Raw genomic sequence first — 17,870 nt, 5'->3', positions numbered from 1 at the left:
TTTTCAAATAAATATATCTGTGTGTGTGTGTGTGTGTGTGTGTGTGTTTCTTTGAACAACATATATTCAAAGATTAACCCATCTGTTTGCATATCACATTATTATCCTACAGGGTTGTTTCTTAAGATTTATCCTTTAATGATATATATTCATTTATTTCAGATTTGATTAGTTTCACTAAAGTGCTTCATAAGTGAAACATACTTACATAAGGGCTTAAAGCAACTGAGCACGATCGAACCCTTTTTCACTAAGTGAGCTACTCTGAAATTTAAGGTCATGTACTTGCCCTCAGTTGGTTCTTAAAATTTGTAGTAGCCCCACTTTATAGCAATTGGTAGGAGCTAGCAGTGTTGTTCTTGTTGTTTATTTGTATCATCAGGGATAAATAATATATTTATCAATAGACCATGAAGTTTCAGATAGTAAAATACAGCATTTTACCCAAAATACAAAGACTGTACTAAAGTCCAGGTGTGACCACAAGCCTACTCCAATATTCTTTGTTTTGGTAGATAAACATGAAATAGAAAAAAAAGGTTAACTCTCACATATGACAGGGAAATTTGATAAATGATGCTGTACTAATTGTACCTCACAAAACTTAACTTGAAGAAATATGAAATAATGATTATACATGTATTATGAGAACTGTTGAAATTCAGATCATCGAGAAACTGTACACCACTTCTGACTTCACACTATTCTAGACTGGACCTGCAGAGGCAAATGAAATAACATTTATGCTGTAAGCAAATGTCAGAAACCATCATTAAAACAAACACTATTAACTATAATAGAATCATTTGCTTCTTTCAGTTACTTCTCTTATGAGTCTCACTGATACTGTCACAGACTTGCATCAAGGGTGTTTCTTTGAACAACATACACTCCTGGAAATTGAAATAAGAACACCGTGAATTCATTGTCCCAGGAAGGGGAAACTTTATTGACACATTCCTGGGGTCAGATACATCACATGATCACACTGACAGAACCACAGGCACATAGACACAGGCAACAGAGCATGCACAATGTCGGCACTAGTACAGTGTATATCCACCTTTCGCAGCAATGCAGGCTGCTATTCTCCCATGGAGACGATCGTAGAGATGCTGGATGTAGTCCTGTGGAACGGCTTGCCATGCGATTTCCACCTGGCGCCTCAGTTGGACCAGCGTTCGTGCTGGACGTGCAGACCGCGTGAGACAACGCTTCATCCAGTCCCAAACATGCTCAATGGGGGACAGATCCGGAGATCTTGCTGGCCAGGGTAGTTGACTTACACCTTCTAGAGCACGTTGGGTGGCACGGGATACATGCGGACGTGCATTGTCCTTTTGGAACAGCAAGTTCCCTTGCCGGTCTAGGAATGGTAGAACGATGGGTACGATGACGGTTTGGGTGTACCGTGCACTATTCAGTGTCCCCTCGACTATCACCAGTGGTGTACGGCCAGTGTAGGAGATCGCTCCCCACACCATGATGCCGGGTGTTGGCCCTGTGTGCCTCGGTCGTATGCAGTCCTGATTGTGGCGCTCACCTGCACGGCGCCAAACACTCATACGACCATCATTGGCACCAAGGCAGAAGCGACTCTCATCGCTGAAGACGACACGTCTCCATTCGTCCCTCCATTCACGCCTGTCGCGACACCACTGGAGGCGGGCTGCACAATGTTGGGGCGTGAGGGGAAGACGGCCTAACGGTGTGCGGGACCGTAACCCAGCTTCATGGAGACGGTTGCGAATGGTCCTCGCCGATACCCCAGGAGCAACAGTGTCCCTAATTTGCTGGGAAGTGGCGGTGCGGTCCCCTACGGCACTGCGTAGGATCCTACGGTCTGGGCGTGCATCCGTGCGTCGCTGCGGTCCGGTCCCAGGTCGACGGGCACGTGCACCTTCTGCCGACCACTGGCGACAACATCGATGTACTGTGGAGACCTCACGCCCCACGTGTTGAGCAATTCGGCGGTACGTCCACCCGGCCTCCCGCATGCCCACTATACGCCCTCGCTCAAAGTCCGTCAACTGCACATACGGTTCACGTCCACGCTGTCGCGGCATGCTACCAGTGTTAAAGACTGCGATGGAGCTCCGTATGCCACGGCAAACTGGCTGACACTGACGGCGGCGGTGCACAAATGCTGCGCAGCTAGCGCCATTCGACGGCCAACACCGCGGTTCCTGGTGTGTCCGCTGTGCCGTGCGTGTGATCATTGCTTGTACAGCCCTCTCGCAGTGTCTGGAGCAAGTATGGTGGGTCTGACACACCGGTGTCAATGTGTTCTTTTTTCCATTTCCAGGAGTGTATATTCAAAGATTAACCCATCTGTTTGCAGACCACATTATTATCCTACAGGGTTGTTTCTTAAGGTTTATCCTTTAATGATATATATTCATTTATTTCAGATTTGATTAGTTTCACTAAAGTGCTTCATAAGTGAACCATACTTACGTAAGGTCTTAAAGCAACTGAGCACGATCGAACCCTTTTTCACTAAGTGAGCTACTCTGAAATTTAAGGTCATGTACTTGCCCTCAGTTGGTTCTTACCTAATAGATAATGTTGAGCAAATAACACATGACAGGCGTAGTGAAATTCCGTCCTCAGACAAGGCAACTATTGACTCAGTTACTGATGCTAACCATAGGAACTGTTCTTAAATAAAGTTGTCATCATGAAATTAATGTGTTTTTTTTAAGCATACAACTTGTTTGTGGACATCATCATCATAAGTATATCCCTAACATTATTAACAAATGACATTTTTAAAGGTAGTTACTGTTTCTTACATAGCAATTTTGTTCCAGAATCTTTTGTATTCAGATAAAGTTGTTTGATGGTTTACTGTCTGTATAACTTGATAAATATCTTAACTATGGACTGGTTCAACCTCACAAGTGACACACTTTATACATTCTTAAGACGGCATGAGAGTGTGTGGTGCAGATGGATATGCAACACCATCACCTGCAGTAACATAGCAAGTAATTTCGACAGCACCCGTTACATTACCGATAGGTTAAGGCTAGTGGCTGCATCATTGCCTCCATGACGATGTTTTTCAACAAGATAATTCAAGACCACATGCTGCCTGTGCTATCCTGACCTAAATGATACATAAGGTATTCAATTGCTACCCTGACCAGCACATTCTCCAGATCTCTCATCGATTGAAAACATTTGCTCATGGGGAGTGATTACATCACGCAGAATAATTTGACATTATATCAGCAAGTTTCCACTAAATCCTTTTTTGGAGGCAACTGGAAGGTCTGTCTTAGACCAAAACATACACAACCACCTCCACATGATCAATTTGGCCTCAATATATGATAAATAATAAAAGGTTCTCTTCACTGGCTAGTACACAATTTGTATGATACCTGGGTATTATTGCAGAAAAGTGTGGAGTTACGTATTACTAGTGCATCTCTCAGGCATGTAGTCTCACATGTTCAATGAGGATGTGGGTCATTCACGTTTTCTGTCAGTATCACGCATGGATGCTGGATTCCTCACATTATCAAGCATAATTTGAGGGCTGTGCAGATCTACAGCCAACATTTTAACTCTTGACTTGTCTTTTAGGGTGGCTATAGTCATGCACATTATGCCCACCTCGTGAACACAATCCTTCAGGAGGCAGGAATCAACTGAATGAAGTTTCTATATTATCTGCTGACTTGATCTGAACCGAGCAAGCTTAGGCCCAGTTGAAACTATCAGAACATCATAGCAAAAACCCTCCTAATACAGTGACATCAGGAGGGCTACTGTTGGAGAGTGGGAAAAGCTTGAGTAAATGACTATCACCTTATGGACAGCGTGCCAAGGAGGATCTAAACATTTTACCTCGCACAACAGTACTTATTTCACCCAGTACTTATTTCACAGCAAAGGCTTTTTTAGGCTTATTCTTTCATTACCAGCATTTCTTAAATCGAAGCCAATCATATTCGGATATATGCAGATAGCGAAGAACTTTTTTGAGCAGTTTGAATTCAGATGATGCCAATTGTTTGGATGTAACCTCATAGGTAGCAGATCTTCAAATTCACCAAAAACTTATTTCCTTCTTCCATCTTTAGGGAAGGTGTCTCCACTGTCCCTCCATATGTAACACACTATTCTCCATCCTTGAGTGCTTTGTCATGAAGGTAAGTTTAGCTGGGATATTCAAAGCCCCATACATCTGATTAGAAGTTATAGCTTGAATATGAGGTCCGTATCCAGGGCACACTAGTGCAGCTCCACTGTGGCTCACATTCCTTAGTGCCTCACAATGGGAAGCCATGTAAAACATTACTTTAGTGTAAAGTAAGCTAAACAAACCAAATACAGGTATGAGGAATAAACTTCTAAGATACTATGATGTATGTGGTTAAATTTACCAAATGCTCTACTGACAAAGCAGCATGCAGATATGAGGCAAATTAAGATCACAATAGTATTAGTCAGATTGTATGGATCAATACAGAACTATATTTTACGAATTTGTACAAAAATTCACTGGAAAGGCATGGCAGAGTCAACATCTTTTACTAGGATGAAGCAATTAAATAAATACTAGCAGTGATATGACGTTAAAGGTAATAGAAAATAATGCATAAAAAGACTTGTGGCAATAATAAAACAAAAACAAGCAAATGCACAATGTGGTATACTGTTTTCTCAGGAGGCTAAGTTAGTTAAAAGTTGTGGCAGTATTGCCAATGATTCCAGAAATGCACAATACTCTGGTGATACCACCATCATGTAACTACTTCTCTAAGCCACCTCCCACAAAAATAAGCTGCCTGTTAGTATCACTATGTAAAGCGTGTGAAGTAAAAAGTCACGATACCATTAAGATTGGTTTACTTGTCGCAAATCACTAGGCCTTAAGAAAACCAAACATGAGATTCCATGCTTGAACACACTATTTTGATTTACGAAACTCTTCAAACACAAATTCCACCTTTTTCATAAAACAAATGCTTTAGATGAAATGATTCTTCCTCAAACAAAAATGTTACCTGTATGATAAAAGAAAGTCCTGGGCAGCTAGGGGAGAGAGGCAGTAAACGCATGGGACATGAATGTGGCATCAGTGAGCACAAAATGGTGAAAGCAGTGGGAGTCACATGTGGCACACAGTAACATGGAGACATATGATATTGCAGTGTCCATGTTCTTCCAAATTATGCTGCAATGTTCCTGTGGACATATATGCATGTCTGAAGGAACATCGCGTCATAATTTGGAATAACACAGGCACAGCAATATCGTATTTATCTGCAGACAATGGGCAATGGACTTTGATGTAAAATGTCTCACCTGTACGGGACTATACATTATGGAAGTACGAGTACAGGTTGTAGACAAATGGTTGACAACATATGGAAGTTTGGGTCTGGCCATGAGTCATGCTCACACAGCCTAAGCGGGAAAGCTGGGTTCAAGTCCTGGTCCGGCACAAATTTTCATTGTTGTCATTCCATTACGCAGCTGATCCTCATTCATAAACTGTGAACACATTTCATGTATGACGTGGAGAACTGGACTGGGAGAAGGGAGATAAAACAGATGAAGAGAGATACTGTGGAGAGGAGAACATGAGTGCAGAGTGACTGAAGGGTGAAGTTGGGAGCATAAGCAAAGGGGTGTGTATGGATCTGAGACACGAGCATGTTTAGAGTGTGGGTGGAGAGGAGAGGGGTTCTAGACGGCTACATCACAACACTTGCTATCTGAATCCCCTGCCAATAGTCTCTGAATTACAAAAACTGTAATGGTCCTTACAGCACGTTCTTCAATCTCTCAATGTTCCTGCCCTCAAACTTCACTAGCCCATTCCACAGTGATGTCCCATCTGTTCCCATGCTCCCAACTTCACACACACACTGCACTCCCTTCTCTCCGCTGTAGACCCCCAATTAGTTCCATTTATTTACATAACAAGAATTGCACCAAATGAAATATTTCAACTTAAATCAATTATTCCTTTTGTTCCGTTCTATTTCATCCTCACAATCCATTCTTCCACATTATTGTGTGCCAGTTGCAACTCGCTGGATTGTACCTGTGCAATCGCATTGGTGGCAAATTCCTATCAGCAGTCAAGAGCCTCTCTGTTCAGCTCTCCCTTCCCCTCCTTTATCCATGTTCTCACACCACCTGACACAACCTGCACCCCAGTCGAGCTGCAGTGTCAGTACAATGTAGTTGGCCATGACAGTGAGTGAGTGAGTCAGTGAGTGATTCTTGTATTAATTACCTCAGAAAGAGGACATCTGAACATTAACACCAGTTTCAGTTTTGTTTATATGCATATTGAGGTAACTTATATGACACAGAAGTTACTAATTTCAACATGCAATTATACAGCCGACTGGTTGCAAATAACTGTTTGGTACACTGACCTAGGTTTTGACACCTACTAAAAGCGTCTTCATCTGAATGAAATTTTGATAAAACATAAAACTACATTGCAAAAAAGCTAGCTAGGCACATGTGGCAAAGACTGGAACATTGTATTTTATTTTTGATTGAGCATAGCTGTTCTAAATTCTGACCATTGCTGTTTCACAATGTAATTTTATGCAACTGGTTGACTGTATAATCCTATTTTGATACAGAAGTATTTTAACAAATGGATTTTGCTGGTCCAACTGCACTGAGCTCAGTGGATTATATCGAGAAATAAATTTGTTTACATATTTAAAAAAAGAAAAAAGGAAGAAGAAAAAATTTGTCATTTACCAAACTTGCTAGTGAAACTGAAAAATATCAGTGAATAAGTATCATTAAATTATATTGAAATATGCTATTATATGTCAGTGTAAGACATTTTCTGGAGGTTCTACATAAAAGTCATATATCAGTTACAAATAACCATAGAAGAAGAAAACTTGCTGCACCTCTGCCACTCAATATAACTCAATTACATACCACTACACAACTATCTCTATGGCCTCAACAGACAAATCACTGATGGTTATATAGGGAAAACCAAAATGATCTGACAATGTTAACATCAGTTTGAGAAAATTGGATATGCTCACAAAATTCATTACACATAATCGATAACACAGAATGAACACACTGACAGTTTCCAAAAGGAGCCAAGTTAAAATTAATGAAATTCTGTAAGAAAGAATGTATATTAAGATGCATGTGGTTAGGAAAGTTCTGGCAGAATGTAAATAACTTACGAGTACAGAAGACCAACACCAAATAGTACAAGCACTCAGTCATTGACAAATGCACAAAAAGAAATGAAAACATGTGATTACAGTTCAGCGCATGGGCAGATGGAGAGAGAAGAGTGGTTGTGTCAGGTGATGTGGGTAGAGGGACAAAGAGGTAGGAAGTGGGAGGAGGGGTTGGGCAGTGGTACCTGGTGCCTCAAAGGGAGGTAAAAGGTGTGTATGATAGGAATGGGAGAGGGAGAGTCAGCAGGTGTACAGGACTGGGATGCAATCCAATGCAGAGGGACCAATGAGATTGTGTAGAACACAATGACAATGATGTAAAGGCATGGACTGGAAGGGTGTGACAGTACAGAGGAAGGGGTGACTGCTGGGTAGACACAATGGGTGCAATGGGTTAGCAGAGATTGAGACCAGGAGGATTAAGGGAGAAAAGCATGTGTTGCAAGGATAACACCATTGCCATCTGCATTGTTCACAAAAGTTGGTGCTGCAGGGTAGGATCCAAATGGTACAAGTTGTGGAGCAGCCATTGAAATCTAACATACTGCGCTCAGCAGCATGTTCCACCACTAGGGACAGCTGGTTGGTGATCACGACAACGTAAAATGTCATTCAGAAATTGCAGCAGAGTTCATATATGACACAACTGCTTTCACAAGTGTTCCTGCCTCTGACAGGATAGGACAAGCCTGTGACACGACTGAAGCAGTGTGTGTTGAGTGGCTGAAGTGGGCATGTCTTGCAGTGGGGTGTCGCACGCACATGAAAAGGGGTTGGGAGTGGGAAAGGCATAAGGACGGACCAGCATGTTGTTTAGGTTGGACGGATGATGGAATAACACATTAGGAAAGAGTGAGAAGGATCGTGGGTAGGATGCTCCTCAGTCCCAGACATGACGATAAGATATCTGAAGCCTGGAGAAGGACTGGGATGATATTGGGTGATAAGGGGAGCACTTGTTTGCAGCTGGTTCATGGGGATGGTGGGAGGATTTGAGGTGTGTAAAGATATAGCATGGGAAATATGTTTGTGGACTAGGTTTGAAGGGTAGTGTACATCCGTGATATCCTTTGTGAAACCTTCAGCATGCTGAGCAATAGAATTCTTTCACCACTGAGATGTCAGCCACGGATGGCCAGGCTAAATGGAAGCAATTATTTGGTGTGGACGGGATAACAGCTATCAAAAATCAGATACTGGATTTGATTCAGAAGAGGTATGGATAGAGCCATCAGAAACGTGGAGGTCAAAATCTGGGAAGGTGGCACATTCGGCTGAGGCTGACCAGGTGAAGTGGATGGGAGAGAAGGCACTGAGGTTGTGGAAGAATGAGGATAGTGTGTCTTGGACCTGGATCCTCCAGATCATGAAGATATCACCAGTTAACCTGAGAAGGGGTTTGGGGTTTTGGGAGGCTAGAGAGGTTTGCTCTAGATGACCCATAAACAGGTAGGCATGATTTGTTTGTGCGAGTGTGTTGACATGTGTCAGAAATTCGCAAGTTTTCATTCCTTTTGTGTGCTTGTTGATGACTCAATATTTCTGATATTTGGTGAGTGGTCTCCTACACTCCCAAATTATTTACGATATTAAGATCCATGTAATCTAACAGACGATGTGTAAAGTTTTCTGTATCTATAAGAAAAAAATAAAAGTATTATGTTCCAAAAAGATTCTGGCAAGAGCTCACCACCCATAGCCAAACAGAGGTTCAGAGAAAAGCCAACATGCGCCTGCGCAGCACTGGAAGATAGGAGCTGACGTAATAATGCAGCTGAGCCAACATTTTCATTTTAAAATAGCAACACACTTCTCACAGCATTAGAGATAAAATGAAAGATAAAAATCACAGTGCTTTTACAAGAAGTAAAAGAAGATTTCGATGTGAAAAAATAGTGATTGCATTCAAGACATTTATGAAGCACAGAATGCACTGTGGCTTGGAAAAGTATAAAGAAATGGCTCAATAAACCAATTACATAAAAAAGTTATACATTTACATTAGGTGAATACCAGTGTTAAAAAGTTAAAAAAAAAAAACAGCAAGCGTACTGAACAATCTGGACATTACTTCCTTTATATTCCCTCAATTTCCCATGTAACACATAATCTATATAAAGAAAGATAACATAATCTATAAACTCAAAACAGTTTTCCATCTGAAATAGAAATTATACCTTTAACAAGTAAAATACATTACACACTTTTTGAAGAAATGGGGGAAAGAAACATGAAATGGGTCTTTTACTTAAAAAGATGAATAACAAAATAGTAAATTCTCTCTTCAGAAATTAATTCACAAATGAAGAACTCCACACAATTCTAAATTTCGAACACTGAACAGTTCTGTGAATGAAAAACGCAGAAACAAATGAGCATAGAATTAAAAACTAGATGAAGTCATTCGACAGAAAACTTGGTTGTATACTCCATATCAAATAGGCTATATGGCAGAACTATCCTATCATAGATGGCTGGAACAATAAAGCATGCTACATGGCTGGAAAAAGGTGCAGATTAGTGAAAACTGTAAGCAAGGTTGCAAGACAGGTGTCAAAATGGTTATAGATTTACAGAACTTATTTTGTATTCAAGTACGATCATTTTCCTGGAGACTCAACACCTCTTTCACAATCAACATGGTTTCCATAGCTATTAAACATTGAAAGCCAGATTTGTTTGTGACATCCAGAAATCAGAAGAGCTTACATTGATGCCATATTTCTCGATTTGCAGAAAACCTTCAAGAAAGTTCCACTAAATCATATATTAGACAGTTGCGTTATTCTATTAAAAACTTTCTAGCTAGCAGAGCTCAATACGATGTTCTTAACTATGAGGCATAATCAGTAACGGGAGAAACATTTGGCAAATCTCACAGTTTGTGTGTCTAGCATTCCTTTTTCCCCTTGATGATATGACTGCTTCACACATACATGATGCATAATGATCACAATAGTAAAACTGCATAAGTTCAAGCTTGTGCAGTGGTGTGTTGTCAATCTTACTCAGTGCATACCATCTGAGAGCAGTATAGGAAGAAGGGACAATGATTCTAGTATACTAGTGTCTATATATTTAGATGCTGATCTCATTATCTACTAACCTTATAATAAAGGTGATGATGTACTGCACACAGGCACAACAAAAAGACTGCTAAACATGTGAGCTCTCGGGCAAAAGGCGGTACTGCGAGCAACAGCACATGATGGGAGAAGCAGTCTGGGTGGTGGGGGTAAGGAGGAGGCTAGAATAGGGAGAGGAACACCAGCAGAGGGGTGGCGGACATTAAAGTCCTGCTTGTGGGAACATGCAGGGATGTGGTGGAGACAAGGTTGTGCAGCTAGGTGCAGGAGGTTAGATGGAAGATGGAGGGAGGGATGGGCAGAAAAGGAGAGAAGTAGAGAAGGGGAAGAGGACGCTGCAGCTGTGTTGGTGAAACAGAAGGCTGTATAGTGCTGGAGGGGGTGCAGGGAAGGAAACAGCTGGGTGAAGGACACGGACTAACAAATGCTGAGGCCAGAGGGATTACAGGACTGCACAACTCAGTAAAGCCGATGCTGGTAGGAAGGATCCAGATGGTGCAGGCTGTGAAGCAGTCTCTGAAGTGTAGATATTTGTGTTGGTCAGCATGCTCAGCAACTGAGCGATCCAGCTGTCTCTAGGCCACAGTTTGTCAGTGGCCATCCATGTGGAAAAGCAGCTTGTTGATTGTCATGCCCATGTAGAACACAGTGCAGTGGTTACAGCTTTGTTTGTAGATCACATGACTGCTTTCACACGTAGACCTGCCATTAACTGGATAGGTGATGCTTGTGACCGGACTGGAGTATAGGTCAGACTGTTCTTCCATCTAGGTTTATTACAAGGATATGAGACATCAGGCAAGGGGTTGAGAGCAGGAGTGGAGTAGTGATGGATGAGGATACTGTGTAGGTCTGGTGGGCAACAGAATACCCCTGTGGGAGTGGTGGGAAGGATAGTGGGCAGGATATTCCTCATTTCAGGGCACGACAAGAGGTAGACGAAACCCTGGTGGAGAATATTATTCAATTGCTCCAATCCTGGGTTGTACTGAGTCATGAGGAGAATGTTCCCTCCACCAAACACATTGACAGTCTCCTTTTCCCCCCCCCTCTACTTCTCTCGTTTTCTGCTGCCCTCCCCATTCCCCACCATCCACTCTTCCGAATGCACCTGCTGCCCAACCCTGTTCCCACCACATTCCTGCTTGCTCCCACAGGCAGCACTTTACTGCCTCCACCCCTACATTGTGTCACAGAATTTTAATCCTGGATAGCTGATGTCAATAGGAACCAAAATTAATAATGTTGTGTAGGTTGACAACGCATACTTTTTAAACTACAAAATCTTGGCGCAACATGCTACTGTTAGCCAAGGGATTGCCCTGTTGTCAGATGCTCTGGACAATGCATGACCGCGAATTCTTTGCCTGCCGGAGATTGTGATTTATCCAAGGCAGCCCACAAGTTCTATTGGTAGCGTGCCCGCCTTCCACTATGGGGGGCGAATCCGCCAGGGTCCCGACACATCCATTGTAGTTTCATGATAAGACTTACCGGGAAAAAACCCATCAACAGCTGTTAGTTCGCGTACAGAAAGTCTTTCACAAACTGTCAGCCCTGAAATGGGCTCTTTTTGTAGCTAAGACATTGTTTACTTAAAGCAGGTGCTCGAACTGGTGACCCTCTGACGCAAACCAAGCTTGGTAACACCAAACGGTGTTGTGCTGAACTCTTTCAAAATCTGCTGGCATTGCCCTGATTGGATTGGCGGCACACTGAATGCAATCCATTAATTCCTCTTTGTTTCTAGGTAGTTCGCATACAGGTAGGTGAACTAGAACCCTGAAGAATCCCCACATGAAAAAGTCCAGTGGCGTGAGGTCTGGTGGTCGCGGGGGCCATGTCCTATGAGCATCTCTGCCAATTACCTGGCCGTCAAAGAGTTCATTTAAATATCCGCACACAGCACGACTGTTATGTGCAGGCGCCCCATCATGCTGCAACCACATGTGTAGCCGTATGTCCAGGGGAACATCTTCCAGCAGGCCAGGTAGAGTTTCTTGCAGAAAGTGAAGGTAATTTGCCTCAGTAAGTTGAGGAGGTATACGGACCAGCACAATCAGACGGTTACCCACAATGCCTGCCTAAATGCTGAGCGAAAATCATTCCTGGGGTCTGTGGACGTACGTGACATGAGGATTTCCCCTTTCCCAGTAATAAACATGTCGAGTGTTGTAAAGGCCATCCCGATGGAAGGTGAGCTCATCGATAAACAACACAATGTCAGGGACGTTGGGATCTCATGCAACATGTTGCAGAAACCACAGGCAAAATTCTAGCCTGTGTTCACAGTCCGCCACAGGAATTAGGTCCTGAACAGGGTGGAAACTAAATGCATGCAGGCTGTCATCCCTCAAAACCTTCCAGACTAACCAATGAGTGATCCCCATGTCATGTCCAACTGTTCAAGTACTTGTCGCAGGTGCTTCCTCGAAGTGCTCAAGACCAGTTTCTTCAAATGCAGCATCCCATCATGTTCGAGGTCTTCCTGCATCACCATGATATCCTGCTAACGAGCCTGTTTCACCAAGTCGCTGGTGAATTGCTGTAAATGCTTGCTGGTGTGGGTAGCATCTTGCTGGGTACCATCCCTCATACAACCCTCGAGCTTCATACGCATTACCGTCAGCTAGTCCACAAACAAAAACCATATCTTGTTGTTCTTCAAACAAATGATGTGCCACCATGCTTACTTTATGACTAAATCGCAGGTGACGTGTGTGTGCTCCGAAGCAAAGCTTACATGTGAATGCCTCCAACGTGAGGTGGAGACAAACTGCAAGACCTATTCGACACACGTGTGTATCACGTTGGGGCAGTGACAGGGTGAGGGAAGATTGTACGTGTGAACCGACAACCAAAGTGCTGCCCGTCAACCGACTAACAGCAACACGGCAATCCCACAGAGTGTGGGCACCAAGTTTCCATAGTTTAAAAATGGTGCATTGTCAACTTACACAACATTAGTAAGAATTTGCAGGACAAACAAACAACATGAACTCCTAATACATTTTTAAATTTCAGTTTCCACTTCTTTCCTTGTGATTAAGTCAGCTATTTAAAGCTCTTTGCTGCAGTCCTCTTATTTTTTAACTATATAATACAAAGTGTGCACAATTCTAAACTCTAAATCTGAAATATCATTTAGCAAAACTCTGTATACAATGCTGGGGAGCCAAATACACTTATTCCCATCCTACAGTTGTCATAAAATGATTATCCCAAGGTTTTTCTGTGTTAAAAACATCCATACAGCATACAGCTCACACAAAAATTATTTATTTACCACCATTTACGTACGGGTTAGATTATCAAGAATGAAGATGCATCTTGCAACTATAGTGATGATCGCTGAGAAACTGCCTGACATTAACAATCTTTGATCATAAATTCTAGTGTTTTGTCAAATCAAGTTGTTTTCAGAAATGTGTGTGTGTGTGTGTGTGTGTGTGTGTGTGTGTGTGTGTGTGTGCGCGCGCGCATACCTCTCCTTTTTTCCCCCTAAGGTAAGTCTTTCCACTCCCGGGATTGGAATGACTCCTTACCCTCTCCCTTAAAACCCACATCCTTTCGTCTTTCCCTCTCCTTTCCTCTTTCCTGATGAAGCAACCGTTGGTTGCGAAAGCTTGAATTTTGTGTGTATGTTTGTGTTTGTTTGTGTGTCTACCAACATGCCAGCGCTTTTGTTTGATAAGTTACAGAATCTTTGTTTTTAGATATATTTTTCCCACGTGGAATGTTATATATTTTTTATTATATTATTTATATATTATATTATATTATTTATATATATTTATGATATCATTATATTTATTATATTATTATATTATACATTATTTTTTATATATAACAAAGATTCTGTAACTTACCAAATGAAAGTGTTGGTACGGTCATAGAAACAATAACAAACACACACACACACACACACACACACACACACACACAAATTTCGAGCTTTTGCGGCCCAAGGTTGCTTCATCAGGAAAGAGGGAAGGAGAGGGAATGACGAAAGGATGTGGGCTTTAAGGGAGGGTGTAAGGAGTCATTCCAATCCCGGGAGCGGAAAGACTTACTTTGGGGGGAAAAAGGGACAGGTATACACTCGCACGCAGATGTGTGTGTGTGTGTGTGTGTGTGTGTGTGTGTGTAGGCGCGCGCGCGAGTGTATACCTGTCCCTTTGTCCCCCCAAGGTAAGTCTTTCCGCTCCCGGGATTGGAATGACTCCTTACCCTCTCACTTAAAACCCACATCCTTTCGCCATTCCCTCTTTCCTGATGAAGCAACCTTAGGTCGCGAAACCTCGAAATTTGTGTGTGTGTGTGTGTGTGTGTGTGTGTGTTTGTTTGTTATTGTTTCTATGAACGTACCAACGCTTTTGTTTGGTAAGTTACAGAATCTTTGTTTTCAGATATATTTTTTCCCACGTGGAATGTTTCCCTCTATTATATATATCACTAAGGCATATTCAGTGGGATAGTTTGTTGGTATCTGAATTTCTTCTCATCTGGTCTGGAGGTCACATTACCACTTCATTTCCGAAACATATGCACATTTTTATATTCTGAACTTGTTCTTCACACTGTTCAACATAGTGAACAAACTATCCCACTGAAGATGCCTTAAAGTAAACAAAGGTGAAATTCGACTGGGAGAAATAAATTATAGTGCAGCAATAAAAGGCAGTTTTAGTGACAAAACAAATATACATACAGTGTGTTGCCCAATGTCTATGTCAGATTGGAGAATGAAAATTTTGCATTGAATTGGTAAGTCAAGGAATGTGAACACAAAATAACATTGTGGGGACAGATTGGTCAGTAATACATAGCCCAATGTCTCCATTTGTGACATATTTAACAAATTTTTCATTATGAAAGCTAAAATTTGAAGGAAAATTCAGAAAATTTGTATTAGATAATAGATCAATCTTTAAGTAATTTGTTGCATATTAGGTCTATGTCTATAAACTATGAAAAGTTGATAGCAGAGGTGTGTGCCATACATAACTCGAGCCACAGCCACTGAAATTTGAAAATGAAAGTCTGTCTCTTCTCCACAAGAGCCTAAGTGCTTGGCCTACTACAATTCACTGAATGAAACATCAGTGGTTCAAGGGACACTGCTGAAGTCTGAATCAATGGTAAATGAAGAGGAAGACTTCAAATCTGAACAACACTGGAAGAAAACATGGTGGAATGCTTTGAAGTGAATATGTGTAATACTGACAATATTACACTTTTAATGCTGGTACATAAATGAGACTTATTCTAAAATACAGTATGGTAAACACATACTTACTTCCACACTAAAACAAGCTAGCACAAAAGAAGCAAAAGAAAAAGTCAGTGTTGCTGTCACATGGGTATTATGACTGTCACAACTCAATGACATGACAAAACTTTAATGTTCTTCAACAGTATATCAAAAAATATAACTCACCCTTAATTTTCCCAAACTACTTGCTACTGCCACAACATCCGGGATATCATGCTTCAAAAGACTGTCTTCATCAGGTCCAGCAAAATATTCTGCTGGCATATGATCACATGCCACCAATTGCATTTGCATCACAACATTGTTGTCCCAAGTTTCAATGTTTACATTATTCTCCCCGACACCAGCTCCATTTGGAAACTTGACACAGAATGCATAGTACACAGGAAAATGGCCTGAGCCAATTGACATAAATTTTACTGCAACACCACAATCATTTTCCAGGGAACAGTGAACAACTGACGAAGGATCCACATTTTTTACATGCAAGGTAAATGCTATTACATCTTCAAACACATTGCATGTGAAAGTGGGTAGTAAGTAATGTTTATCAGGGTCAAGGAAGGATTTCACACACAACATGTTAGTCCTGTTATTTTCAACACATTTATCTGTGACCAATTCTGCTTCTTCCAGTGGAAAGTTTTCTTCACTCTTCTGACTCTCACTTTCAGCACCATCATCATCACCACTACTGAATTCTGGAGTCTGGTAACTTGTGTCGCTTTCCACCCCACTGTCCTCACGGCAAATATCTACCACACGCTTTTCTGTCAAGCGTCTAACAGGCAAGGTGATGATAAGTTTTCTTTGGTCCTTATCAAATTTTGCATTCCCTGAGTCTTCATATACTTTGTAAGGCAACTTCAGCTCCAATTTATATTTTGCATGCTTTTCGCTCAGAAGCGAAAGTGATTCTTCCGTGACATCTAACACTACATCTGATGTTGAACTCAGCAATGGTAAGTCTATCTCAATGACCAATTCCTTTGGAATAGCTGCATTAATCTTCGCCGATTTGTCATTTATGAATTCCTGCATGTCAACGGGGTTCCGATGTTTAATTAGATATGTTGGTGTCGTATATGGAGTTCTGTCATCGTCCTGTTTTGCTCCTGTGGAGCAATTTGTATCTCTCTTAGCACTCTCTCTTGGTTTCGCATTCACATCAGGTACTGCATAAGGATAATTTATATTTCGTAAATGATCATCAATAACGTTTTCTGGAGGGTTTTCTGACTTTTTCCGCAAAATAGAATTCGAGACCGCCCCTTTGTACTTCAATTTTGGAAACCTCAGATTTTTCCTGTCTAGTTTAACATCGAAGTTACTTTCAACTGCGTCCAACGCTGTTTCGTTCAACATGTTCCTGAACTGTTTGCTTTTATTTGCCAAGTCATGAGTATCCGGATGAAAAACAACGTCGTACACCAAACATCTTTTGCCCGACTTATCTAAATCATCTCTTGGATGAACTTGTGAGTACGGAAGTGACCAATTCACGCCTTTCGTACCGGATTTTGATGCACGAGATGATGTTGGCTTTTGGATCTTCTCACTTTTACACACGTTTATAAATGCCTTCTTCGTACCATCCACACTAGTCTTAATAACATACCCAGGCTCCGGATTTATAAAATCTACGTCGTAACCTCTTTCCTTCTCTAGGATCGTAATTTCCTCTTGGTACTTCTTACGATTTTCTGGATCATTTACTTCTTCAATATAATCAACCAATAATTTTCGAAATTCTTCTTTCTTTAGCGCTTCCGTGATGTTCCTCACCTCATCTTTCGTAATTTCAAAATCGTCCCACTGAGACCCGCTACCGCTGACTGCCATAGTTCAATAACTGGCTCAACTGCACTTCTAGAAATGTTTACGTGGGAACTTGCAAAGCTTGACCTGGAACCTCACCACTGTAACACTTGCCAACAGCGCCTTTAACTTAAAATAAAGTTGCAGCAAATGTCAAGTGTAACTTTAACACTGAGTTTTTTAAAAGGGTCCTGTCATTAACAACAAAAAATATTTATGTTGTTAAGAGCCGGCAACAAAAGACGGGCGACATCGCGTCTTCGCGAGAACATCTGCAATTCTGCATTTATGTGCGAATGGTGCGTACGCAATAGATGAATAGATCATAATGGTAGCTGAAAAAGACTTTCAGATCCTACCAGTAAATGTGAAGAGCCAATGTTTGATTATCGTTATACCATACAATTTCAGTGGATATGCCTAAACGTACGTTTAATTAAAGAAAATTAAAGCAGTAAACATAAAACAAGTTTCGTCATAAAATATTTTGGT

At 41.5% G+C, this 17,870-nt stretch overlaps 1 protein-coding gene across 2 annotated transcripts in view; it reads right to left on the bottom strand.

Moving 5' to 3' along the window:
- LOC124795143 (protein kintoun) overlaps nt 1–17,663 on the bottom strand; it is a 97,733-nt gene extending 80,070 nt beyond the window's left edge. Inside the window, exon 1 of one of the 2 annotated variants that reach the window (XM_047259034.1) lies at nt 15,726–17,663. In XM_047259034.1, coding sequence (XP_047114990.1) covers nt 15,726–17,402 — 1,677 coding nt within the window. In that variant the 5' untranslated portion in view covers nt 17,403–17,663. The remainder of the gene's footprint in view (nt 1–15,725) is intronic. The other variant, XM_047259025.1, reaches the window with a different exon arrangement.
- Between the last annotated feature and the right edge of the window lie 207 nt (nt 17,664–17,870).

The sequence above is a fragment of the Schistocerca piceifrons genome, chromosome 1, assembly GCF_021461385.2.
Source record: "Schistocerca piceifrons isolate TAMUIC-IGC-003096 chromosome 1, iqSchPice1.1, whole genome shotgun sequence".
Lineage (NCBI taxonomy): Eukaryota > Metazoa > Arthropoda > Insecta > Orthoptera > Acrididae > Schistocerca > Schistocerca piceifrons.
This window is presented reverse-complemented; position numbering and strand designations above follow the sequence as displayed.